Consider the following 27,367-nt stretch of genomic DNA (forward strand, 5'->3'; position numbering starts at 1 on the left):
ATAGTTTTCATTTCTTCACTCTTCTATAATAATAAAAATAAACAAATAACCTTGAATGAGTAGGTGTGTCCAAACTTCTGACTGGTACTGCATATATAATAATTGTCTTCCAATCATTTTGTCCATGTACTGAGGACAATAAACAAACACTTGAAATGCTAGCTCAGAGACAGAAACATTAAGTGTGTGTGTGTATTTGTCTATACCTATTTGTGTGTTTGTGAGTGTAGGACCTAGCAGAGAAGCACCAGCAGAGCCTGGTTCAGCTGAGGAAACAGCAGACTCTGATCTTGGACGAGGAGCTGATCCAGTGGAAGAGACGCCAGCAGCTTGCCGGCAACGGGGGGCCTTCGGAAGGGGGACTGGACGTCCTGCAGTCCTGGTGAGTCCCACCACTGGGCTTGCAAAAGTCCACTAACCATCCCAAAATGCACTCTTTCCTGCTGAAAGGTTCCAATATTACTTCCTCATTTCCTCTTGATTTTTACCAGGATTTTTGAAAAACACACGCACACTTATTCTCTCACAACTCTTTTAGAAATGAAACACTTACATTTCTCCTCCCATCTCTCCAGGTGTGAAAAGCTGGCGGACCTGATCTGGCAAAACCGGCAGCAGATCCAACGGGCCAAACACCTGACCCAGCAGCTGCCCCTGCCGGGCCCCATAGAGGAGCTGCTCACCAAGCTAAATGCTGACATCACCGACATCATCTCTGCGCTAGTTACTAGGTAGGGCTAGGTGTGTGTACTTGTGTGTCTGTGAGAGTCTGAGTGATTGACACTGACCACATCGTCTCTGCAACACTGGCTGGATGTGCCCTTCTATGTTGCCCGGTTATCGACAGTAATGCAAATACTACAGATTTGTCCCAAACCATATTGTTTTGCATTTAAATGCTTCTCACATGTTGGCTGGAGGAAATATATATTTTTTAATTCTTTATTTATATTACTGTATGTGTGTGTATATGTGTATACACCGCTAAGCCATAACTTTATGACCACTGACAGGTGAAGTGAATAACACTGATACACCGATCAGCCATAACATTATGACCACTGACAGGTGAAGTGAATAACACTGATACACTGATCAGCCATAACATTATAACCACTGACAGGTGAAGTGAATAACACTGATACACAGATCAGCCATAACATTATAACCACTGACAGGTGAAATGAATAACACTGATACACCGATCAGCCATAACATTATGACCACTCACAGGTGAAGTGAATAACACTGATACACCGATCAGCCATAACATTATAACCACTGACAGGTGAAGTGAATAACACTGATACACCGATAAGCCATAACATTATGACCACTGACAGGTGAAGTGAATAACACTGATACACCGATCAGCCATAACATTATGACCACTGACAGGTGAAGTGAATAACACTGATACACCGATCAGCCATAACATTATAACCACTCACAGGTGAAGTGAATAACACTGATACACCGATCAGCCATAACATTATAACCACTCACAGGTGAAGTGAATAACACTGATACACCGATAAGCCATAACATTATGACCACTGACAGGTGAAATGAATAACACTGATACACCGATCAGCCATAACATTATGACCACTGACAGGTGAAGTGAATAACACTGATACACCGATCAGCCATAACATTATGACCACTGACAGGTGAAGTGAATAACACTGATACACCGATCAGCCATAACATTATAACCACTCACAGGTGAAGTGAATAACACTGATACACCGATCAGCCATAGCATTATAACCACTCACAGGTGAAGTGAATAACACTGATACACCGATCAGCCATAACATTATGACCACTGACAGGTGAAGTGAATAACACTGATACACCGATCAGCCATAACATAATGACCACTGACAGGTGAAGTGAATAACACTGATAATCTTGTAATCATGGGGCCTGTCAGTGGGTATATTAGGCACCAAGTGAACATTCTGTCCTCAAAGTTGATGTGTTAGAAGCAGTAAAAATGGTTAAGCGTAAGGATCTGAGCGACTTTGACAAGGGCCAAATTGTTATGGCTAGATGACTGGGTCAGAGCATCTACAAATCTGCAGCCCTTGTGGGGTTTTCCCGATCTGCAGTTTTGAGCCTGTAATTGAACCCACAATTGCTAATCAATCAATCAATCAAATGTATTTATAAAGCCCTTTACATCAGCAGATATCACAAAGTGCTTTTACAAAACATCTGGCCTTGAACCCCAAGGAGAAAACAACTGATGCTCCAGATACTGAACTAGTCTAAAGAAGGCCAGTTTTATTGCTTCTTTAATCAGTACAACAGTTTTCAGGGTTTTCTAATATAAGTATAGTTCGCCTTTAAATGATGAACTTGGATTAACAAAAACATTGTGCCATTGGGACATAGAACTGATGGTTGCTGATAATGAGACTCCATATGCCTATGTAGATATTCCATTAGAAATCAGCCGTTTCCAGCTACAACAGTCATTTACAATATTAACATTATCTACACTGTATTTCAGATCAATTTGATGTTATGATATCTGACTAAAAAATAACTTTTCTTTTGAAAACAAAGATGTTTCTAAGTGACCCCAAACTTTTGAATATATAAAACGACTGGCTGACCTCTGTACTATATTGCAAATTGTAATCTGGCCTTTCTGTTTTTCTGTGCTGATCAGGGGTTTGCATCTCGTATTGTAGACTTCTAGACACCGTAGATTGTGACATCTTCTCTCCAGCATTCTGGAGGTTATTGGTGTTTTCACTTATTTTATGGTTGTTTTTCCATGGCTGGTCATTTTAATGTCATCAATTGCTGTTTTATTTTCTTTGGCTGACCTGGTTTTTGCCGATTTGCTGAAGGCACCCATGGATTTTTTTTTCAGAACAATCCAAACTGTTTGTTTAACAATGCCATTGCACTTTTGTGCTATGGTTCTAACTGAATTCCTGTTTTCTTTTAGCATCGAAAATGATTACTTTTATTAAATGGGCAGCTCCCTACTCTTTATGTTGGATTATACTTATTGACACCAAATACAGACTGCGAAGGCATAGCAAAGGATAGAACTGAGACTACACATTCACAGTAACCACCTTATTAATGTCCCAATACTCATGCTCACATGAAATGGGGAAATGGAACTCTGACAGAGCCGTTATTCCTGTTGGTCAAACATATATGACATTTTGTACTTTGGCCTCATATTCACATTTTGTACTATTGCCTCATTTATTTTGCTGTGGCTGCAATTATTTTGGGCTGCTGTCTTTGTAATTGGGTCCTTACCCACCAACTTTTAATTCAGAACATTCTCTGCTTAAGGCCAAACCTAGTTGCTTTTTGTCACTGTCTGACAAAATGCATTCTCTGAAACATTTCAGGAGAATAAAAATCTATATTTTCCCATTAACGTATGATAGTTGAATTATGATTTATTTTTTTCTAGTCATCATGAAACAGACAGTTCATTAGGCGGGGTGTCTACCTTGAAAAAAATTAAATGATTTGTTTCAAATATTCGATTATGGCGGACTGGCAATGCTTTTGGTAAATTGCTCTTAATGTGAATATGCCATTGTCTCAAGAGTAACATTGAAATTCAGAACTTTAAGATGCATCATAGTAATTTGCTGTGTACATATAGTAAATATTCTCATGTCCTGTTATCTTTTATGTACGCAACCTGTAATCGTTTCAACAGTATTTACCCACTGTCTGGTTCTCTGACCCTTTGTATCATCGCTTTCTCGTTTCTCAGTCTCTCACTCCTCTCATTCTTTGTCATCTCTTTCTCGTTTGTCTGACACCTGTCTCTCGCTTTCTCTTTTGTATCTCCTTTTATGTTTCACCCTGTTCCTCTTCTGCTACATCCGTCCCAGGATCAAACACTAACTTTCTTTTCTCTCTGGGCCAGTTGGTCTGAAATCTACTGGACCGGACTGTATTTTTACTGGCCCAAACTGAATGTAATATAATTGTATTTTACAGATCTGTAGTATGTAAATGTCATATAATCAGAATATTGATTTATACCACAGATTTGCATGTTATTTAAGACATGAGAGGTGATACAAGCAATTGCTGTTTACATAAATATGATGCAACGCACATCATTACTTTTTATAAAATGGTTATCAAAATATTAGCTACTATAAATATGATTATCATCTTTGCATGAAGATGCTTGCTTATTTGATGTGACATGAAAGCATGAAAATAAAATAGAGTTAATATATTTCTGGTCACATAAATATCGAGCAATTCACTACTTGCACTAGTTGGTTGACTGGGATCTTGTGTGTCGCTGCTAGCCAGCGCGTAGGCAGGCCTAGTTAACATGACACTAACTGTCCACAAGCCAAGTCCGTATGGTTTCTCTATCCGTATTCAACAGAGTATGTCATGGACGTAGTCCGTGAATGTTTCTCCCTCTTCACAACATGATAGGCGGTGGTAATTCGTAGCTATGCGCCACCTCATTCATTCGGAGCAGGCAGACGTTCATTGGTGCAGCCGCAGGGTTGTCAACAGCCCGTTTAGCCACAACACACTCGACATACTGCAGGTTTTCAGTAGTTGCTCATTCCCTTAGTAAACGAACCTGCCTTATCGACTTTTGTCGGGAACGCGCAACATGAGCGGTAGTACGTGACCCTTGCTGTTACCGTTTTCAACCCATGGAACCTGTTCTTTCCACTAAAACAAAGTGGAAAAGAACAGGTTTTTCTATGGGCCCGACGTTAGGTCTTGCTGGCTCTGGGCCAGCTGGCCTTGGTTGATGTGGAACCCTGCATCCCTCTGCCCAATAACTCCTTTCTTCCTTTACCAGTACATTTATCATAGAGAAGCAGCCCCCCCAGGTGCTGAAGACCCAGACCAAGTTTGCGGCCACAGTGCGCCTCCTGGTGGGCGGGAAGCTCAACGTGCACATGAACCCTCCGCAGGTCAAGGCCGTCATCGTCAGCGAGCAGCAGGCCAAGGCCCTGCTCAAGAATGAGAGCACCCGCAAGTAAGAGCGACCGCACACACACCTCCCAACAAGCTTATACCAGGGATGCATCGGCACAGTGGCCCCACGGTTCAGTACGTGTCGCGCTTCGTGGGTCGCGCTTTCAGGATGAATGACATCATGTTAGGAGTGTTTCCACTCGAGTTGCCGATGGGTGGCCAAGCAATGCTTGCAGATGACGCCGTTTACGGTCTTTTAACCATCGTCATCATATTGAACCAGTGTTAATTTTGGCACCCCTTTTTGATTTAGTCTCGTTTTAGTCCTTTTGTTTTAGACACATTTATAAAATTTCAATAATGATTTTGTCTAATTATTGTCAAAATGTCGAAAACAGTGAGCCTTTTTAGTCAACAAAATGCCCTTATGTTTTAGTCACATTATAGTCCAATCAGAGTTATTGTCTTATTAACCAATAGTAGCCTAAACATAACACCATAGCAAATATGGCCAACGGAACATATCATAGGCTAATGTTTCGCTTATATGTGTATTGCCTACTATTAGGCTTATTTATTGCAGCGTTGTGCACAGTATGGAAGAGTGGATTTTCGCACATGCGTTATGGTTCAAGCAGTTTGATTGACATGGATGAAAATATCAGTTTGAAATGTAAAAAAGAGGGGAAAACAGGAAGTTTAAAAACGTTTTGGTAGTTAACTAATTAGGGTATACCCAAGTCTACAGGCACCACACCACGATCATTGCCTGTGCGTATATGTTGGGATGCTGCACTTTCAGATGTCTTTTTAAGACATCTGAAAGCGCATCATTAGATTAGATACAACTTTGTCTTTTTAAAGTGCATCATAAATAAAAACACTGAGAACCTCTCTTTCCAAAATCCTCCTATCCAACTGTGGTAGTTAAATTTGACTATTGTCACAAAGAGAATTTAGTCTAGTCACGTTTTTGTCAACCAAAATGAGAAGTATTTTTAGTTTTTTTTTCTGTTTCTATTTAGTCAGTTATCGTCACGTCAGCTGCGACTGAAAATAGGTATTCAACGAATATTTTTTTTTGATGAAATTAACACTGTATTAATCGCAGAATCCAAAATGTTCCCACACGGCGGATTTGAAAGACGGGGGTGCCTCTTCAGATTTGCTTCTCTCTGTGTCGCTAGCGCTCGCTGTTGGAGCTGAGAGAGAATGTGTTTTTAGTTTCCCCTCTCTTTATGGGGCACTTTTAGGGAGGTGTCCTACTGAGATGTCATTGCAAATCGTACATTGGTTGTTTAAGGGGGTTGCAGTCACTGCGATTGCCACATTTTGAGACATTGCTGTGGAGTAAAGTTTGTCAGCCCTTGGGCCCCAAGCAGTTGCCTGTCTTACCTGTTCACAAGCTGCACATCTGGTTCTGTGGATCTGATTCTACAATGTGCATGTAGTCTGCAGCACAATAATAAGTTTTGGAAATTATCTGAGAATGACCTGCATATCGTAACTCCGCAGTTCATTTGCACGTATTGAACCCTTGGGGTCATACCAAACGGTTCGATAACCTACCGTGTACCGTTGCATCCCTAGCTTATGTAGACACTTTTTTTTTTTTTTTACTGTCTTTGTTGGAATATCAACAAATTCCCATTCAAAATCTTTTTTTCCCTAAACACTAATTCTAAAACACTCTAAACCTAACCCCTTTATCGTAACTTGACCCCAATTGTAACATTTAACTTAACTCAAAGCCTAAAATTGCCTCTTTTCTCATGCGACATTTCCCCAGGCAGAATCTTCCTTTTTCCTTTCACAGATTTTAAGCACACACACACACACACGCGCGCACAGAGACAAAAGTAAAACTTCTGTTTAGTTCAGTGCTTGGGCTGTTACAGTAGCACACCACCAATGATACTGATTCTTCCTCTGTCTGTTTTACAGTGACAGCAGTGGAGAAATCCTTAACAACAACTGTGTAATGGAATACCATCGGACCACAGGAACCCTGAGTGCTCACTTTAGGAACATGGTGAATTTGGTTTAGAAGTTTATGAATATAATTGCATGATTGGTGTATTCTAATTAGTATAAAGCGAAAAACACACACTTTTTTGTTAAAACAACTCAAAGCCTAAAAGTTGCCTCTTTTCTCATGCGACATTTTTGTTAAAACAAAAAAGTAGGGGAGAAAAGCTGGAGACAATCAGTTGGCAGAGCTATGGATGCAAACTCACCGTCCATGATATTAACATTACAGTTGTAACCATGTTCTGAGGCTGTAGACTTTACTTTCTTTAAAAACATTGTAAACTCTTCCGTTTTGAGTTTTGTTGGGTAATGACAGTTAAACTGATTTTAATACTTTTTCTTCAGTAATCAGTATAGGTACATGCATATTATTGATGTTAAACTTTTTAGCTAAAAATTGTAGCTACTACATACTTAAAAAAGTATGTGGTTTTGCCAATTCCATTATTGGTATTTCTGGGCATTTGTATGCTTTAATCGACAGGAATGTGGTGAAAGATTCAGAAATTACAACGCTCTGGATTCAAAACCCATGATGCAGCACTATATACAGTGGAGAGAACAAGTATTTGATACACTACCGATTTTGCAGGTTTTCCTACTTAAAAAGCATGTACAGGTCTGTAATTTAAAAAAATCCTGAAAATCACATTGTATGATCTTTAAATAATGAATTAGCATTTTATTGCATGGCATAAGTATTTGATCACCTACCAACCAGTAAGAATTCCGGCTCTCACACAACTGTTAGTTTTAATTTAAGAAGCCCTCCTGTTCTCCACTCATTACCTGTTTTAACTGCACCTGTTTGAACTCGTTACTTGTATAAAAGACACCTGTCCACACACTCAAGCCAGCGCATGTCCAGGCCCGTCTGAAGTTTGCCAATGACCATGTGAATGATCCAGAGGAGGAATGGGAGAAGGTCATGTGGTCTGATGAGACTCCACTTGCCGTGTTTGGAGGAAGAAGAAGGATGAGTACAACCCCAAGAACACCATCTCAACCATGAAGCATGGAGGTGGAAACATCATTCTTTGCTTTTCTGCAAAGGGGACAGGACAATTGCACCGTATTGAGGGGAGGATGGATGGGGCCATGTATCGCGAGATCTTGGTCAACAACCTCCTTCCCTCAGTAAGAGCATTGAAGATGGGTCGTGGCTGGGTCTTCCAGCATGACAACAACCCGAAACACGCAGCCAAGGCAACTAAGGAGTGGCTCCGTAAGAAGCATCTCAAGGTCCTGGAGTGGCCTAGCCAGTCTCCAGACCTGAACCCAATAAAAAATCTTTGGGGAGAGCTGAAAGTCCGTATTGCCCAGCGACAGCCCCGAAACCTGAAGGATCTGGAGAAGGTCTGTATGGAGGAGGGGGCCAAAATCCCTGCTGCAGTGTGTGCAAACCTGGTCAAGAACTACAGGAAATGTATGATCTCTGTAATTGCAAACAAAGGTTTCTGTACCAAATATTAAGTTCTGCTTTTCTGATGTAACAAATACTTATGTCATGCAATAAAATGCAAATTAATTACTTAGAAATCACACAGTGTGATTTTCTGGATTTTTATTTTAGATTCCATCACTCGCAGTTGAAGAGTACCTATGATAAAAATTACAGACTTCTACATGCTTTGTAAGTGGGAACAGCTGCAAAATCAGCAGTATATTGTTCTCCCTACTGTATGAACTGAAGGCCACTGCTTAGAATGCTGGACCACCATTAGCGGTGTGATTTTGCCAAATGTTGCTACACATGGTACATATGAAGGTAGCGTGTGTAGCAATATGGTTGTGGTCAATAAACTGCGGTTCATTGCAGTTCTCTCCTGTGTAGTCTTTAAAGCGCATCAAGCGGTCAGACCGCCGTGGGGCCGAGTCGGTCACGGAGGAGAAGTTTACCGTCCTGTTCGAGTCCCAGTTCAGTGTGGGAGGCAACGAGCTCGTGTTCCACGTTAAGGTAACAAGAAAATCCACTTTTAGGGCCAGGTTTTTAGAGACATTTCATCCACATCAACATGCTTCTGTGCTGTGTGGTCTGGGGTCTCCCTGTTTTATTTTGGGATGTGCAGCTCAGGCAAATTAACATGATAAATCATAACTGTACCAAAAAGATAGTTATACAATTGTGTTTTAGCTGTATTTAAAGACATTGCAGTGTCACAAGTGTCTTGCTGCCTGGTACAACAAAATAGTTTCTTCTATTTGAGAAAAGAACATTCCAGTCGTGGTGCTTTCGTTGTACCATGCCGATAGGGGAGACCATTTATTTTTTCATGCATTGTTATGCTTTATTATTTGTGGTAAAAGTGCAATGTGGCATATTTAAACTCCTGATATGACGAAGCAACACATTTTAATGGGGCAACAGCATGTTAATCACATTTCTTTAACTGGCACATGCAGTCTTGTGCATTTTCATTTGTAATGACTTAATAAATGCAGTTAGTCAGATTTTTCAAAAGGTTTTCTTATTGTTTCGGTCTCCAGACATTATCTCTCCCTGTGGTGGTGATTGTTCATGGAAGTCAAGATAACAACGCCACAGCAACAGTCCTGTGGGATAACGCTTTTGCAGAGCCGGTGAGTTTCATGCGGTCGTTCCTGGAAGAGGCTTTGCATTTAGTCCTGTTGCGTATTTTGTAACTGCCACCATAATTACCTAAGTGAATGAAAGGCCCAGAATGAATCCTCTGTATATAGGGAATTCATTATTTTTGGGACAACAAGAATCTAATACATTTTTAGACTCCAAAGGCAAATACTAAGCTCAGAATCAAGACTGTACCAACCAATTAAATGTATTTTATTAACCCCTTTTTTCATGGCTAGGAAAGTTCCCTAGTAGAGTTGGAACGTAGGAACAAACCAAGAGTGGGACTGGACTCTTGAGAGGCCAGTCCTCTTCTGGCTGTGCCAGGCGGAGATTATAAGAATATACCTTTTTGGGCCAAAGTGTTTTTGCATGTTCTGAGAAGCTGATCTATAACTAAGGGGAGGCTGGGTCCAGGTGGACAAAGACAGGGACTACCAGGTGTGTGCTTTAACCATGTGGGTTGGAACATGAGAAAACCAACAGAAAATTAAAACAATGTTCACAAATTAATTTGTGAACATAACATTTCTAACATTTACTGAATGAATGACCCTTGCAAAAAGTTACCCTTTTGCAATTCACTTTAATTATAATAAAAAAATATTTTCATGTTATGAGTTTGTGGCCTTAAAAAGCTTAGTTTACTCCCCTTTGTTAGTTACCTTGGCTTTTTCTTCTAAAGACTTGGAATGTAATTTTGAGTATGCTCAGGAAGGGAATTCCTCCATCCATTTCTCAAATGTAAGGATGAATCCACTGATATTGTTTTTAGTGAACATATTTGAATAATCCCTCTTTGATCATCTTTCAGTGACACACGTGGGGTAGAATGCTTGTGTGAACCAATGAGTGCGACTTTCAGTATGTCAAGAGTATCAAATATTTTATTTGAGCATCTGGCAATACTCGTTGACATGTGCCAGCTGTTTAGATGTAATAATACAATACCATGTACAGTTAGGTCTGGAAATATTTGGACACTGACTCAATTGTCATAGTTTTGGCTATGTACACCACCACAATGGATTTGAAATGAAACCACAGAGATGCAGAATTTCAGCTTCAATTCAAGGGATTGAACAAAAATATTGTATGAAACGTTTAAGATTTGCAACCATTTACAGTCCCCTGATTTCAGGGGCTCAAATATAATTTGACAAATACTTAATACTTGTCAAGAATCCTTTGTAAACAATGCCTGCTTGAAGTCTGTAACGCATGGATATCACCAAAGTCTGGGTTTCCTCCTTTGTGATGCTTGGCCAGGCCTTTACTGCAGCATAGTCTTAATGTGGTTGTGTGTTCGTGGGTCTTTCTGTCTTAGGTTTTGCCTTCATTAAGTGAAATTCATGCTGGATCGGGTTGAGATCAGGTGATTGACTTGGCCTTTGCAGAATATTCCACTTCTTTGCCTTAAAAAACTCCTGGGTTGCTTTCACAGTATGTTTTAGGTCCATCTGTAAAGTGAAGCGCCGTCCAATCAACTTTGCTGAATTTGGCTGAATCTGAGCAGAGATTCAGCCCTGCCATCACACTGCCCTCCACCAGGTTTTACAGTGTGGTATGCTTTGGACAATGAGCCAGAATATTTTTTTGGAGTGAGGAACAGAAGGGTGGAAATTAAACGCTTCTGTTCCTCACTCAAAACTTTTCTTTCCAACTTTTTTGGAAAGGAATGAAAAAGGCGCTGTGATCTCTTAATGTTTTCCAGAGCTGTATTCTGGTCAACTTGTGTCAGTGTCCAGACCTAACTAAATATGCACATTTCTTTTGCACTTCCCACATCATGTGTGGTCAAACTAGTATGTTACACACACTTAGATTTTGTCTTGTTTATTCTCTATTTCCTTTCTCATACCCCTCCCCACTCCCCCAGGGCAGGGTGCCGTTCATAGTGCCTGACAAAGTGCTGTGGCCCCAGCTGTGCGAGGCCCTGGACATGAAGTACAAGGCGGAGATGCACAGCGCCCGGGGTCTCTCCGATGATAACCTGGTCTTCCTGGCCCAGAAGGCTTTCAGCAGTGCCAGTGTAAATCCGGATGACTACCGGAACATGACCATGTCCTGGTCCCAGTTCAACCGGGTATGACTGTTTTAATTTCATTACTGACTGCTGACTGTTCTTACAAATCCTAAGTGTAGTTCAGTATGGTGTGGCCGTTTCACCAGAAACTACAGTTGCATTTGAACCGTAAACGCTAGATATTCCAATTTACTAGTTAACTCTTTTACTAGTTTACTTTTAACTAACGCTGTAACATGGCTGGGTCCTGGTTCAAGTTCAAACAACAATTTCACCATAGACTAGTATTTACTGACTACTAGCGCAATATGACCATTGAACTACAGGAATAGGCAGGCTGCCATGTAGGCTAAAGACTTAACCACCAACCAAACCACCTATGTCAACATACCAATTTTTGTAGAATGTCAAACATTTTCATAATTTTCCAGACCACTCATCCAGAGTGATTCACAGTAGCGATTGCAGATTGATGACAGTGGTGTGCTGTATGTGTGAGAGAAAGACAGTGGTGTGTATGTATGATAATGTGTTTGTGAGAGAGAAGGAGTAACTAAGAGGGTGTGTGAGACAGGGAGAGTATGTGTCAAGTGAAAACTAAAGGGTGTTTCTAGTGTTTCTGCCACAGTGACATGCAGAAGTTTTTTTTTTGTTGCCAAATGACAGGTAGAGCTTTGAATATGAGCAAATCATTTGTTAGCAGTAGCCAACAGTGTATAGTCATATGAAATAAAATTCCATATGTTATAATGGAGTATCCGGGACATTTTAGTTCACTTTACACACTTTATGCTTAATAAAACAACTTGTTCTGGAGAAAAAGAATGCAAGTGGGTGACATAATTGCTAGCTTATGTAGTCAGTTGAAATGCTGTTAATTCCACTCAAATTGGATTATTTAATATCTTAGTTATGCCATCCAATTGTTTAATGCAAACTACCTGAAAACATGGTGACTTGAGTCTCTAGTTGTGGCCTGAATCTCGTTGAAATACATCTAATATGACGCATGAGAAACTAGATTGAGAACAACTGTTATAGGCAACACGTTAACGGTGCAGTAAAAGTGTTTTAAAAAGATTATTATTAATGGAATGTTAATTTAAACTAACAAAATCAGTTAACTCGGAATGCATTGTATTGGGAGGGTATCTCATAAATCTAGCTAGCAATAACTTGTTGACACCCATTACCACTCCCAAATTATGATTTAACAATGGCTAAGCTCAGCTGGTGCCTGAAACATTGCCGTCTGACCTATTTGTTGGTAGCATATTTTATGCGGAGCAAAGGTTATTTATTTGTACTTCTCTTCTATTTCCCCATAATGGCTATTGCTTTCACTCTCAGGTTGTGTTTTATACTTGTTGTTTCAAGCATGCTAAGTGATGTTATAGAATGAGCAAAATGGACAAAACTACACAAACGACTATACAAAATTTATAAATTATATCATCAATATTGTATTTTTTTTTTTATCATGATAAAAATGTATTGTTTTAGCGCCTAGCCCTAAGTGAGTGCATGGATTTACACACTGTCATACAGGCCCCACCCCCTGAGGGAATTCAATCCATAACCCTGGTTTTGCAGGTGCCATGGTTTACCACCTGAGTTACACATGACACATTGTGAGCCATATCTGAATGTCTATTCTATCCACAGGAAAGCTTACCTGGTAGGAACTTCACCTTCTGGCAGTGGTTTGATGGAGTCATGGAGCTCATGAAGAAGCACCTCAAACCACACTGGAATGATGGGTAAGATATGGTCTTCAACTCCGAGTAGTTTTAAAATCTTTTTGGACTATTGTTGCCGTGTGTGTATACATACCTGTGTTCCCACATATGTTAGTGTGCACGTTTGTGAATGTTTTCTCAGTGCTTGTGTGTTTGTTTGGCAGGGCCATTATGGGCTTTCTGAACAAGCAGCAAGCCCAGGACATGCTGATGTCCAAGCCAAACGGGACCTTCCTGCTTCGCTTCAGTGACTCTGAAATTGGGGGCATCACCATTGCCTGGGTGGCAGAGAACCCCAATAAAGCAGGTGCTGTGTCTCTCTAATTGGCTGGGACTAAGCAGAGCCAAGACAAGAACCAATGCATGGATATATCCCACATGAAACAGATCTGCCCTTTGTAGGCAAAGCAGCATAATGGGCGTTCAAAGTGTTCTTTTCTGCCTTGGTCCAGGTCTCATTCGCTCAAGATTTTGTAATTAGTGAACGACCATTATTGGGGTAAAGTTTAAGCTGATTTGGTTGGCTCTGGTTTTGTTTGCAGGGGAGAGGTTGGTGTGGAACCTGATGCCGTACACCACCAAAGACTTCACCATTCGCTCGCTAGCAGACCGCATTAGTGACCTCAATCACCTCCTGTACCTCTACCCTGACCGGCCCAAGGATGAAGTCTTCTCCAAGTATTACACCCCTCCTCTCTGTATGTAACCCACCCATCTTTCAATTTGTTTCTTAAATAATGTGTACCTCAAATGTGTCTTTGTTCTCATCTGCACTTTCTCTCACTGCATCAGCTAAAGCTGTGGGTGGCTACGTCAAACCGCAGATCAAGCAGGTGGTGCCGGAGTAAGTATACTGTCATGTTTCTTTGTTTTTCTACACCCACACATTGATGAGTTACAGTTCCCCAGATATGCCACTAGGCTCTGTGATATCCAATGCATGGAATTTGATGTGATGGATTTTGGCAATGTGTAATAGATTTTGCTTGTTTGTAATAGTTTGTGTATTTATAATGGCTTTCGCTAGTTTTATGTCCAAAGCTTGATGTCAAAAGACAAGCGGTTATTGTAGTAAAAGGTGTCTCAACATACTTGAGTTTTTTTCTTTTTCTTACAAATATTTTCTAACCTAAAGCCAATGTCACTCTGATAATTGATTTTTAGCATCAGTGTTTTAAAATACAATATAACGTTTTAGAGAATTGGTCAGGGGTCTAGATACTATTAAGGCACTGTAAATAACCTTCAGTAGTCAATGGGTAACTACCAGAAATATTGACAGCGTTTGAACAGTTTGCCAAATCCCTGTAGCTTTAACATGATTGTGCTTCCTGTCCTCTCTGTAGATTCACTACTCCCAACTCTGAGACATCTACGGTGAACCCCACTTACATGGACCAGTCCCCCTCCCCGTCAGTGGCCCACCCCAACAACTTTGGTATCTTCCCTCAAATGTAAGTGCACTATGGATGACAATGTATCCATGTACGCCGCTGAGAGGTCTTGTAACATTATATGGCCATTTATAAAAACCGGTTAGATATACTCATTGTTAGCCTAAGGCTAGCACACTACAAGCTGTGCAAAAAGGCAGTTGGTACAGTTCATGCATGTACTGTGTTCATCATGACTTTGGTACACCGTCTCTATTTCAAGATACATAATTTCCAACCATGCCTTTGATGGGTTCACAGGTTCCCACTTCTGACACCATTGACACAAAAGCCAAAATCAGACTGGGAGAGGTCTGACAACGGCAGTCATTTTGTATGTGGGAAAGTTATTTATTCCACATAGTATTTTAACGTTGGTTTTGTGTACATGTGACAAAATTAGACTTGCTGACTTATTTGATAGGCTAAGCGACATGCTCTTGATATTGTTGACGCTTGTCGGTTTTCCGATTTAAAAAAATAAATAAAAAAATCCTAGTGAAGAGAGTAACGATCACTCTAACCTAAGCAACCCTAGGCTGCAGTAGGTCATTATGTACTGTAGTGTTGTACAAAGCAACTATTTTGATAATTAATCAATTGTTATTCCGATTAATCAGTTAAAATAATTTGTAATCCAAAAAGTGTTTTATTAATTATCTATATGGGTGCTTTTCCTCATTTTCCTCATCTTAATAGTAATAAAAGAAATAGAAAGCATTTGCAAAAAAAACAGCTTTTATGAAGTCCATATAGCAGATTTTTTACAATGCTCTTTTATTCATAACTTTGAAACATGCTATTCTAAATTGTTTTGATTTATAATGAATAAAGAAAACAATGCAAAAATAGTATGCTAAAATATCACTAGTATGCTTTAACGTGTTGGAATTAATCCAGACTTGCAGTAAGAAGGAAAAAGGAAAGGTAACACTGTTGGGACAAAATTTGCTATAGTATAACCTGAAGTACACAGACAACATACCTATAATTCAATAAATTGAGGGATGCATTTTGCTCTAAATGTCTGTCATGGCCTGATAAAATCAGTAACATCGGGAATGCTTAGTTAGCATGTTCGACTATAAACCAATTCTAAGCACACCAGTAGCCCACCAGTTTGGTGGTACTACTGCATACATTACGTAAATGTACTACTCAATGCATTCGAGAAGAAAGCTGTTTCATTTCAACATGAACCAGGGTTTAATACACATCTATGGGGTTGCCAAATGAATTGAATGGTCAAAATTGCAATATTTACATCCCAAAGTACCTTGATTTTCTGCTCCAAAAAAATATGAATAAGAGCATTAATCTATGCTCAGTTCTATCCACTCAGTCAATATGGCTAGTTTGTTCACCATTTTAGCAAAAAACAGGAAAACATTTGAACTTACATTTTTACATGATTGGGAGTGCTTTTTGTGTCTATTGGGTATAATTAAGCATTTTTATTTAGAAGGTCCCTATTTAGAGGTAATAAGTGGAATGCAGTATTTTGAAGGTTGCTTTGTGTTTACTCAATCATGTACATACACACACTAGTTTTTCTATTCTGAAACTTAAACCTAACCATACCCTTTAACCTCAATATAACCCAACCTTTATGGCTGAACTTAACCAAGCCCTAATGCCTAACCGGTAATGACTAAGCTACACCAAAAAGTTACAGTTCCACTTCGTGATAGAATTGGGGTGATGCAAAAAGATATATGGTTCATGAACGCATTTTAGCTCTGGTTGTGCGCAGAGAGGAACCACAATGTCAGTCAGATTGTCAGAGGTCAGCAAGATGGTTTGGCACATTTTCTCCCAAAACCGTTGTTCAGGAGGTGAACCTGTTAAACTTCCCGCAGGTACTGTGGGATTTCTCTGTTCTGTTTGGTCATCACAGACAGTAACGTTATCGTTAACAGTAGGCTTACTGTAGTGCTGTAACACCTGTGGGTGCAGGCACTTACAGACAGATCGGGATAAGTGACAACTGAACCGAGAGAAAATGCTGCCTACCGTGTGTAAATCCATGCAGGGGTTTACACATGATAGCTACCGCAACTGAGTTTGCGTTAGTTATCATAGTAACAACAATGCTCTGGTGAAGCTAGGTTTGGTATGCTGTATAAAATATACTTTACAGATGTTGTACGTTTTTGTAAATTAAGTAAAATTAAAGACATCTACATGAAATAATGTAGTTAAGTGAGCAGAATATTTGTATTTCTTCTGTGTGCAACATTATTCTTGTTATAATTATTAGGCTATATGCCTATTGTTATAACTGTGTTAATTATTTTAGTTATTACTTGAACAAAAGTAAGTATAAGACCGAACCAGAGATCACTAGCCCTTTTGGCATCGAGATAAGTAAACCATCATTTTCATGATGGAGACACTGATTGGCCACACACTGGAGGAAATTGAAAAACATTGGAGGGAGATGAAGTTGCCTACTTCACTAACAATGCATATCAGTGCTACAGTCATGCTCCCCTGTCACATGGAAGCACCTTAAACAGCTGCTTGTTTTGGTGCTCATCAACAACTAAAGTCTTTAGGTGCCATACTTCAGTCAAATTGGTGTCCTTAGGTCTTTTTTGCATGTGGGTGTTTTTGTGAAATTGATCTTAAATTGAATTCGAAGTGGCATTAAAAAAGTATTTAAAAACCTGCAGATACCCTGCTATATACCAGTATAAAACATGTTTTTATCGATGGCCTTTTGTTCCTGTTACCACGCCTATAGAATGGGCATCTGTTTATTGATGGCCTTTTGTTCCTGTTACCACGCCTATGGAATGGGCATCTGTTTATTGATGGCCTTTTGTTCCTGTTACCACGCCTATGGAATGGGCATCTGTTTATTGATGGCCTTTTGTTCCTGTTACCACGCCTATGGAATGGGCATCTGTTTATTGATGGCCTTTTGTTCCTGTTACCACGCCTATGGAATGGGCATCTGTTTATTGATGGCCTTTTGTTCCTGTTACCACGCCTATGGAATGGGCATCTGTTTATTGATGGCCTTTTGTTCCTGTTACCACGCCTATGGAATGGGCATCTGTTTATTGATGGCCTTTTGTTCCTGTTACCACACCTATGGAATGGGCATCTGTTTATTGATGGCCTTTTGTTCCTGTTACCACACCTATGGAATGGGCATCTGTTTATTGATGGCCTTTTGTTCCTGTTACCACACCTATGGAATGGGCATCTGTTTATTGATGGCCTTTTGTTCCTGTTACCACACCTATGGAATGGGCATCTGTTTATTGATGGCCTTTTGTTCCTGTTACCACGCTTATGGAATGGGCATCTGTTTATTGATGGCTTTTTGTTCCTGTTACCACGCCAATGGAATGGGCATTGTTTATTTGCACTCTCTTAGTATAATGATAAGTGTATCTCTGTACTGGTTAGAAAGACTTGCCTAGCAACCAAGTTTTGCCTCCATGTGCATGTAAAATTGTTAATTAGATCTCTGAAGTCCTCTGTGTCTGGGTACAACAAAAATAATCAAAATGAGCAAAGGTTGTCCAGTTTCATTTTTCAAAAAGGGCCGTATTCTCTTCACAGATATCCTTTATAATGGACACATTCTCAGTACTTCAGTACCAGTCAAAAGTTGGGACACACCTACTAATTCAAGATAATTTATAAATGTTTTACTATTTTCCAAATTGTAGAATAATAGTAAAGACATCAAAACTATGAAATAACATTCAGAATCATGTAGTAACCAAAAGGTGTTTGACCAATTAAAAATGAATGTACACTGCTCAAACAAAATTAAGGGAACACATAAATCACACATTGGGTTTCGATTAACAAAATATATTAAAGGTCAACATTTTTACTGTACATTGGGTAATTTGTTGAGAACAAAATGATGTAACAATGGTCCACTGAAAACAAAATCACCAACCAATTGAGGGTTGCATTCAAACTTACACTGAAAATGAAAGTAAACAATTGAAATCACAGGCTGTTCCAACTTGTGTGAATTTCATCACAGCAACTCATAATGTGACTTAGTGTGAATGGCCCCCACGTGCCTGTATGTACTCCCAACAACATCTGGGCATGCTCCTGATGAGACGATGGATGGTGTCCTGGGGGATCTCTAATGTCCATTTCTCGTGTTTCTCTGCCCAAGAAAGTCTGGGTCTTCCCTTCCAGTGGTGGTCCTCATGAGAGCCAGTTTCATTATACCACTTGGTTTTTGCGACTGCACTTGAACAAACGTTCAAAGTTCTTGACATTTCCTGAAGTGACTAACCTTCCGGTTTTAAAGCAATGATAGACTGTTCACCTATTTGAGCAGTTCTTGCAATAATATGGACTGTTAAATTACAGACAATGATGGTCTTCTGTGTACCAACCCCTACCTTGTCACAACATAAATGTTGGCCCCTCTTAATTTCTGGCCCCATTATAAACAAAATTGCCACTGACGCTGACTTAGCTGTTTTGTAATATTGTAGGTAATAATTTCATATGACTTATTCTATAATTGTATTCAATGATGCAGACTGCACAATTTAGGCACAGTCTGTGTCATATATTTTAGATAGCCAAATACACTTGACTTAGATCATTTGGTTTTGAGTTTTACTTGAAATGTTGAGCAGATACTTAAATGGATCTTGCTAGCTGAACTGTGAAGCTAGCTGTAGTCACATTAAGTTCTAGTTGTATCACTGTAAAAATGTAAGTAATGGGCAAGTTAAAAAATATTGAGCGCATGCAGAACTCTAAACGAACTGGATCGGAATCCCACAACGCAAACCTACCTCTCTATGGACTGCTCCATTGACATTGAAAATTGTTGTTTTGGTGGATAGCAGGCATTGAGCTAGCGAGTTGCCTGGTATATATTGTCCCACATACACAACAGCATGATTACCAAGAGTTTGGGCTTCAATGTCAGTGCCTGCAAACATACTTGATACAAAAAATATTCTGTGATCTAATTTTAGAAGTGAGATGTTGCTGTTTAGAAACAAGGGTTTGAACATATCAAATCACAATTGCAATATTTAGCAAATAAAATGCCATTAAATATTTTATCCAAATTGTGAAACCCCAGCGGTTTCCACCTTTATTCTGTCTCCACTTCACCGGTCTTTCTCTGATTTCCCACTGTCAATTAAAGGTCCCCTGACATGAAATTTTCATTTTGTGAGGTTTTTTAACATTAATATGAGTTCACCTAGCCTATATATGGTCCCAAATTTTCTAAAAATTCCATTCGGTGTAAATTGAGCATTTTCTATCTTTCTCTGACTTGGAGAAAACGGAGAATCAAACAGGCTGATCTGGACCCGTCTCTTTGTGACGTCGCAAGGAGAAATTGTTAACTCCCATGGTAACTCCCCTTTTTCTGCTTTGCCCGCCCAGAGAAAGAATTTAAATAGAGCCAGGTGTGAGGCACACGTGTGTGAGCGCGACTTCAATTTGTCTACGCGACGAGGAGGGGCATCATGGCTTTTGAGCGAAGGAAACACAATAATTGCTCAGTAATAGGATGTAGAGATGAGCAACAAAGCCTTTTTTTACTTCCTTCGTACATGCCACAGAAGAACCAGTGGAATGATTTCATTTTCTCCGGAAAAGCGCCGACACAGCTTCCCAAAGTTTTGCATGTCTGTGGCAAACATTTCACCGACGACTATGTACATAATGTTACACAACAAAATGATTTACTCCTGCGCGCACATAAATATATAGGCTTTATATATCTTGTGTAACGTGACTTCATGATATGAAGGGAGAATTTTTACATTTAAAAAAACCCTCTTCTCTAAACTAGAATATTTACTGATATAGATGCTAACAAGCTTTAAAATCATCACAAATCAGAGAAACATGAAAAGGCAAAAGCAGATTAACTTTAGCTTTAACTTACATGATAATCAGACATCCTAACAAAGTATCATATAGACATAATATTTTTAACTAACCATTCGGAAACATCCTTCTGGAGGCGCTGAGTTGCAACTTCTTCATCCGTTGCTTCTCCATCTGGATCGGATTCTGGGTCAAACTGAAATGCTTCAATGTGTCTTCGTGCCATTGCAATATGATCCAGACATACCGGTAAACATGCACGTTACCTTTGCGGCAAGATAGTAAAGGCCACGCCCACCCACCACCTTGCCCCGCCTTTTTCATCCTCATTAAAATTTTAAGTCACAGACACCAATACGGGCCGTTTGAAGGAAGCTCATTCTGTGACTGTATTGTAGTGGCTATAATTCTGCAGCAAGGCTGAATTTTTGAAAAAAGATTTCAGATACAGTACTAGGGACCACTATGGCCTATATTAAAGCCTACAAAAAGTAGCATGTCATGGGACCTTTAAAGCCCGGCAAAAAACAAAAGTATGAGTTGTGTCACTACTAGAAATTGAGGAACTTTGCTAAACAATATTATTCAATTTTTATATTACAGATATATAAAATTTTTCTAAATGAATTCTGCAAACAATGTCATGATGCTCTATTTACCATTTGTTTTTACAGCTTTACTAATTAAAATGTTGGTCTACATCAGAGACCTACATCAGAGGATGCCAGTTCTGATTCTGGTTGCAGTTTTGGTATAGTCAATTCTTCCATTGCACAACGTTATATCTTGTTTATTGACTCCCTATTCACCCTGGCAGAAATGACCCCATGATGGACGCAGATGGCGAGTTTGACCTGGAGGACACCATGGACGTAGCCCGACACGTTGAGGAGCTCCTGCGACGGCCTATGGCTAACCAGTGGGACAGCCAACCATCGTGACCTTTCACCTTGAACCCCCTCTGACCCTCCACCCCAATGATGACATGCACCCAGAAAACGCCCAATGGTTTTGAAACCATTGGTTCATTTTGTTGATTTTTGTCAATTCTCAAATGTGAAACGCAAGTTATGGTTGACAGTTATTGGGATTCTTCTCTAATCTTCTTGATGTGGCAATTATGTGACAGTTTTCTTTTCTCTGTAGCCAACGAACAATTGCAGTACAATGGAACCACTGAGAAAGTAATGCAGAAAGGTGTACGATGTACAGCAACCTCTTTACAAACATTTTAAGCTTTATTGTCATGCTATTTGTAGGAATGCTTTGGGAAAGTACCTTATTGTTGTCTTTCAAACCAGAGTCCATTTGTCTTTACTCCTCAGGTTGATATTTTGACATTGTCAAAGAGAAGGGTTCTGTATAGACATTCCTTCAAATACTCAGTGCTGCATTTGATACAAAAGGTTTGAAATGTAACAATTCTGTGATTTAAATTTTCTACCTGCAGCGTGAAGTTTGTAATCCATTTCATCTGAATGGAAACCGCAAATGAAAATGTTCATGTCAATTCCACCACTCAGTATTTGAAATAGGATAGTACAATATTTTGACCATGGAGCCCTTTTTTCAAATGGGGCCCTGGGTTTGAAACACCATGTGCTATTCAACCTCGCATATAGTATCTACTGCCTTAATAAAAAATCCCTTTACCTCTTCTTCATAGAACAAAATAGTTTCAGTTGCAGTATATTTTACAGTTTATTTTTGTATATATCATAAATCAACTATAATAATAAGTAATCAGAAGCAAATACTAAATATTGAATGCCTTATACATTTATATTATAAACCCAGCAAATAACAATGACCAGCACACTTTTTGCTTGATTAATTCAGGATAATTAGTTTTGTATTTTTTGTTTGTTTGTTTGTTTAGGAATTAAAGGAATTTGCCTGGATTTTGCTTTGCTGCTAATTAGTGTTAATCCTGTTACCCGTTCACTGAGATGATCCATTTTATTTTTATTTTTTTTACTGTGTACAGTAAACAATCATGTTCTATGTTACCTATAATTTGTAGGTATGCACCTCTGTTACTGACACTTAGCCTCTAATCAGTAATTTCATCAAGCACCACATGCAGCTACTGTTTTATTTATTTGCCTACTCAGAAGCACTTGCATAGTATTGCAGCTTCTGTCATTCTCTTTTCGTGCCTTAAGACACCCTCCAGGATTGTCGGCTGGCAACACCAATGTACAGGATTGTGTAAAAACAAATGTTTCCATTGCAAAACACTGCTTAAAAGGAAGCAAACATGACTAAACGGGTAGGAGCTACTTGAATATGTCCAATAGAAATTAGTTTAAATTCACAACGGAATCCTCTGAATGGACTACAGATCACATCCAAGACAATAGATTGTATAACCACATCCCTTTACTATGCTCCCAAGATAGATGGCAATTAGAAAAGGTTGTGTAGAACACCAACGACTCTGACAAGTTAGAATAAGTTGTTACCTTCATTCTATTGTTGGACTGTCTGTCAGCAACGTTACACGTTCACCTGAGGAGAAAAAAGTGTCACGCTGAAAATAAATTGAAACATCCAACCTTCAAGTACATCTATTGAGAGAGAACATGTCGTCAAATAATTATTTCTAACAAAACCATGTGTGCCAGGATTATTGGCACCCCTGCATTCAATACTTTGTACAATCTCCCTTTGCCAATAAAACAACACTGAGTGTAACATCTAATAAGGTTGGAGAATATAGAGCAAGGAATCTGAGACCATTCCTCTTTACAGAATCGCTTCAGATCATCCAGGATCCTTGGTCCTCTTATGCACTCTCCTCTACAGCTCAGCCCACAGGTTTCCATTGGGGTTTAGGTCTGGGGACTGAGATGGCTATGGCAGAAGCTTGATTTTGTTTTCCATGAACCATTTTTGTGTTGATTTGGATGTATGTTTAGGATCATTGTCCTGCTGCAAGATCCAGTGATGACCCAGGTTTAGTTTTCTGGCAGAAACAACCAGATTCAGATTAATGTCCTGGTATTCCATGGAGTTCTTGGTGCCATGTACCCCTAACAAGGTTCCCAAGGCCTTTGGAGCAAAAAACAACCCTACGACATCACAGAATCTCCACCATACTTAACAGTGGGGATCAGGTTCTTTTCGGTGTAGTCTGTTTATGCCCAAACCCACATTGAGTGTTTGTTGCCAAAAAGATACATTTTTGTTTTATTTGACCATAGCGCTTGGTTCCAGTCAAAGTTCCAGTAGCATTTAGCACACTCCTGGCGCTGACATTTGTGGTGTAATGACAGGAACTGCTTTTTTCTAAACTTGGGTCCTTTTCCAGGAAAGTTGGTAACAGTTCCAGTTGCTTTGAACTTGTTTTGTATGCCCATATCTACCATAATGGTAGATATGGGCATTTTCAGATGAGTAGCTATTTATTTATAGCCATTCTCTCACTTATGACGCACTTATGACTTTTCTCTCTTATCTTTTCAATGTTGATGTATGAATAAGGGAATATGGCCTCTGTCACCTCATATTTATACCCCAGTGAAACAGGAAGTCACGGATTACTGCTTGATAGTTCCTCAACACTCTGATCAACTTAATCAAATGGAAAAAATGCTTCAGTTACATTTTGTTCATAAAGGTTTCTAGGGGTGCCAATAATCACGGCACATGTGGTTTTGTTAGAAATAATTATTTCTAGATTTTTTTCATTCCTCAGAAAAAATTTACTTCAATTAAAGGTTGGATGTTTCTAATTTGTTTTCAGTGTGACATTAAGCTGATTCACCAAAAAGTGAATACACTTTTTTTTTTTTTTTAACTCATCTAGGGGTGCGAATAATTGTGGAGGGCACTGTAGGCTTGGTTAACCCCATATCACCCTCTGCCGATAACAATTCGCTAGTGTGGCTAGTCTCAGGAAAACAATACAGTTTCACCCCAATCATAGTAAAGCAAACTACACATTCGGGAGAATAGGAATAGCGCCTGCCTATGTAGATTTACTGCTTTAGTGTAAAATGTGCTATTGTACCACCATACTGCTATTTTACTAACAATATGTCACATGCAATGTGTATATGAGCAAGAAAGGAAAGATAGGAATGTTGACTAACAAATTTAAACTGGTCAGAGTGGATAATTATTTTTATTTTTATTTTGTTTACTATTTGTTGTTACTAGGCTTAACTCAGATATCTCAGTATTGTTGTTCTTGTTTAAGTCAAGAGGTTTTTCTGGCATAGTACTACTCAAGTTGACAGTTTATTTGTATCACCGCTACTTCTGAACTGCTCTCTATTCTCAAGTGTGTTTCAGTCTTGGAATATTGGGGTTGTGTTACACAAAGCAGAACCAAAAAGTCTGTAAATGCAACAGTTAAATTATAACTATCTGATTAAGGTAAAATTCACTTTGGGTTTGTTTGAATTATGACCAGTTTACCATAGCTACTATAAAATGAATATAGCTCTTTGTGCATCTAGGGATGATTCTAGCCTGGTTCGGGAGCAATATTGCTTGATGACTCAAACTGAAATTTTTCACTGCAGTATTGTTCGCTACAAATGTCAGTCTTAAGACTCATTCCATTGTAGTTCTATAAGTAATGTGAAAATTTGGCATGTTGTTACAAGATGTCGGAAGGTACTCAGAAGTTGTGGCAGAAATGAATGGTGTTTGGTGTAGCATTACATTTGACCAGAGCAAGGAAATTGAGAGCCTGTACTAATAAGACCTTTCAATGCAGAAACATTGCTTTTAATTCCAAGACTATGCATAACATGACTTGGTCCATTGGCCCATATATCCAGTTGCATGGGGGGGGGGGGCAGATAAATGTCAGAACCTTATTTTGAATACTCAATAAACAAGTTATTAGCTAGAGAACATTTAGTTGACCAATATTGATCCTGCTTTGTGAAATAAATTAACCGTTTAACTGTCCTGTATTTTAACTTGTGTTTACCTATACATACAATATAGAAACCCAGGTTTTTGCCATGTGACAAGACTAGACAAAAACGTACATTGAAGTTGTTGGAAAAGCATCTGAAAATAAAAGTTTTATATGTTTTAAAAAAAAATCATGGATAATTGTGGATATCACATTTCAGTTTTTTTGTCATTTAACAGAAGTTGTTATCCAAAGCCACTCATAATTAGTGCATTCATCTTATGATAGTTAGGTGTTGCAGGGTGGTCACTACCTCGAACTACAGCTGTGTCATTGTGGCCAGATGACTGTCCTGGTCATGCCATATCAATTGAGTTTGGCGTTATGGGGTGGATATTAGACAGGGCTGCCCGGTCTTGTCCTTGGAAGTAGTTCAGGCACCTCCAAGCTCAGTTGTGGTCGTTGACTGAGGAATGTGATAACCTCCAGTGTTTGTCCGGTGTTGTTAAAAAAACATCCTAGTACAGCAAGCAGTTTGATAAGAAGCAGTGCAGATTGATGCAATACACAGTACTGGACAAGTCGCAATCTTTGACTCCCACTGCAGATGTGGCGAAAATGGAAGACCATAAATCTAAATTGGACATGACGAAACTGGGAGGGGAGAAAAACTGGTTAAATATATGTATTGTATTAGAATTTGTGTAAGAATAGCTTTTCATATATTTTTTTAATATAAAGTATAGCTCAATACCGGTGTTAATTATTTTATTTTACTGTTTTGGAGGCAACTGTGTGCACTTAGTCTACTATAACACCACCCCATTCAGGAGAATTGATCACACCTACATGACATGGTCATTAGTCTGGCAAGGCAATACCTCTTATCTCATCTGGCCTCCTTGGAGGTCTGGTAACTTGCCTATTAAAAAACATTTTTTATTGGATGTTAGTTTTCAAATAAATTCACAGGCTTATTGAAAGTGGGCTTAGCCTGGTTTCACTATTTCTTCAAACAGGATACAACACATTTCCTGAAAGTTTTTAGGTTGCAACATTTCAGAAAAGAAGCAAAACCTAATTCTATTTTGGAAGAACCGTGCTCTATTCATAAGATTGAGTCAATAAAGCCATTACAACTTCTCTGCTTAAATGCTGTTCTGAAAAATAAATGTTTTAGGGTGCCTTCCTAGGCTATGGTAAAAGTTTATTTATCAAGCATGGACGACAATCGGCGATTTTTTCAAACTGCAAACAAACAGGTCACAGGTTACTCTGAATTCAATAATCGAGGATTCGGTTTGGGTTCTGAAAGCAAAAAGAATTGCAGCAGCATACGCAGGTCAAAACAAGACGGAGGACGAGAAAATTCATTAGGCAAAACTATTTTGGTATATCTGGGGATTGAGACTGACGAGCCGCTTCTTTTCGTTCAGTTTAGAGTTAGCCTTTTCCCCACACAGAAGCGCTAATTCTACCTCATCCACACTTCATTCAGCGGCCCTATAACATCTTCAAACGCGAGTGTGTAGTCCAATAATGGCGATTTACCTAGGTAAAGGTTACGTTTGTTTCTCAAAGACTGATATGATTCACCACAAACGAGACATACGTCCACAGATTTTGATGGGGTTTTATTTAGCGATTTTGCTGCTACTTAGCTAGCTACTGTTGCACTAAAGGCATTCTCGTAAGCAATGCATTTGACTGGGTTAACGTGTTTTGAGGCGTTAGCCGAAGCAATGAATTTGATTGGGTTAACGTGTTTTGAGATATTACTGACAAAAACATTTTCCCACCCCTTTGCAACAGAAATCCTATGTTTTTTCACCTGCGTGAAGTTGCAAAACTGGTTTGTGTCACTAT

The 27,367-nt window shown here is 39.2% G+C and overlaps 1 protein-coding gene across 1 annotated transcript in view; it reads left to right on the forward strand.

Moving 5' to 3' along the window:
• The window catches only part of LOC105027628 (signal transducer and activator of transcription 5B-like), a 37,736-nt gene extending 12,185 nt beyond the window's left edge, over positions 1-25,551 (forward strand). Inside the window, exons 7-19 of the mRNA XM_010899794.5 lie at positions 231-382; positions 576-731; positions 4,838-5,017; positions 6,901-6,988; positions 8,822-8,944; positions 9,475-9,567; positions 11,457-11,663; positions 13,269-13,363; positions 13,507-13,649; positions 13,885-14,040; positions 14,135-14,186; positions 14,689-14,796; positions 21,443-25,551. Of these exons, the coding sequence (XP_010898096.3) occupies positions 231-382; positions 576-731; positions 4,838-5,017; positions 6,901-6,988; positions 8,822-8,944; positions 9,475-9,567; positions 11,457-11,663; positions 13,269-13,363; positions 13,507-13,649; positions 13,885-14,040; positions 14,135-14,186; positions 14,689-14,796; positions 21,443-21,566 (1,677 nt within the window). The 3' untranslated portion in view covers positions 21,567-25,551. The remainder of the gene's footprint in view (positions 1-230; positions 383-575; positions 732-4,837; positions 5,018-6,900; positions 6,989-8,821; positions 8,945-9,474; positions 9,568-11,456; positions 11,664-13,268; positions 13,364-13,506; positions 13,650-13,884; positions 14,041-14,134; positions 14,187-14,688; positions 14,797-21,442) is intronic.
• The last annotated feature ends 1,816 nt before the right edge of the window (positions 25,552-27,367 follow it).

This window comes from Esox lucius, chromosome 5 (assembly GCF_011004845.1).
Source record: "Esox lucius isolate fEsoLuc1 chromosome 5, fEsoLuc1.pri, whole genome shotgun sequence".
In the NCBI taxonomy this organism is placed as follows: domain Eukaryota; kingdom Metazoa; phylum Chordata; class Actinopteri; order Esociformes; family Esocidae; genus Esox; species Esox lucius.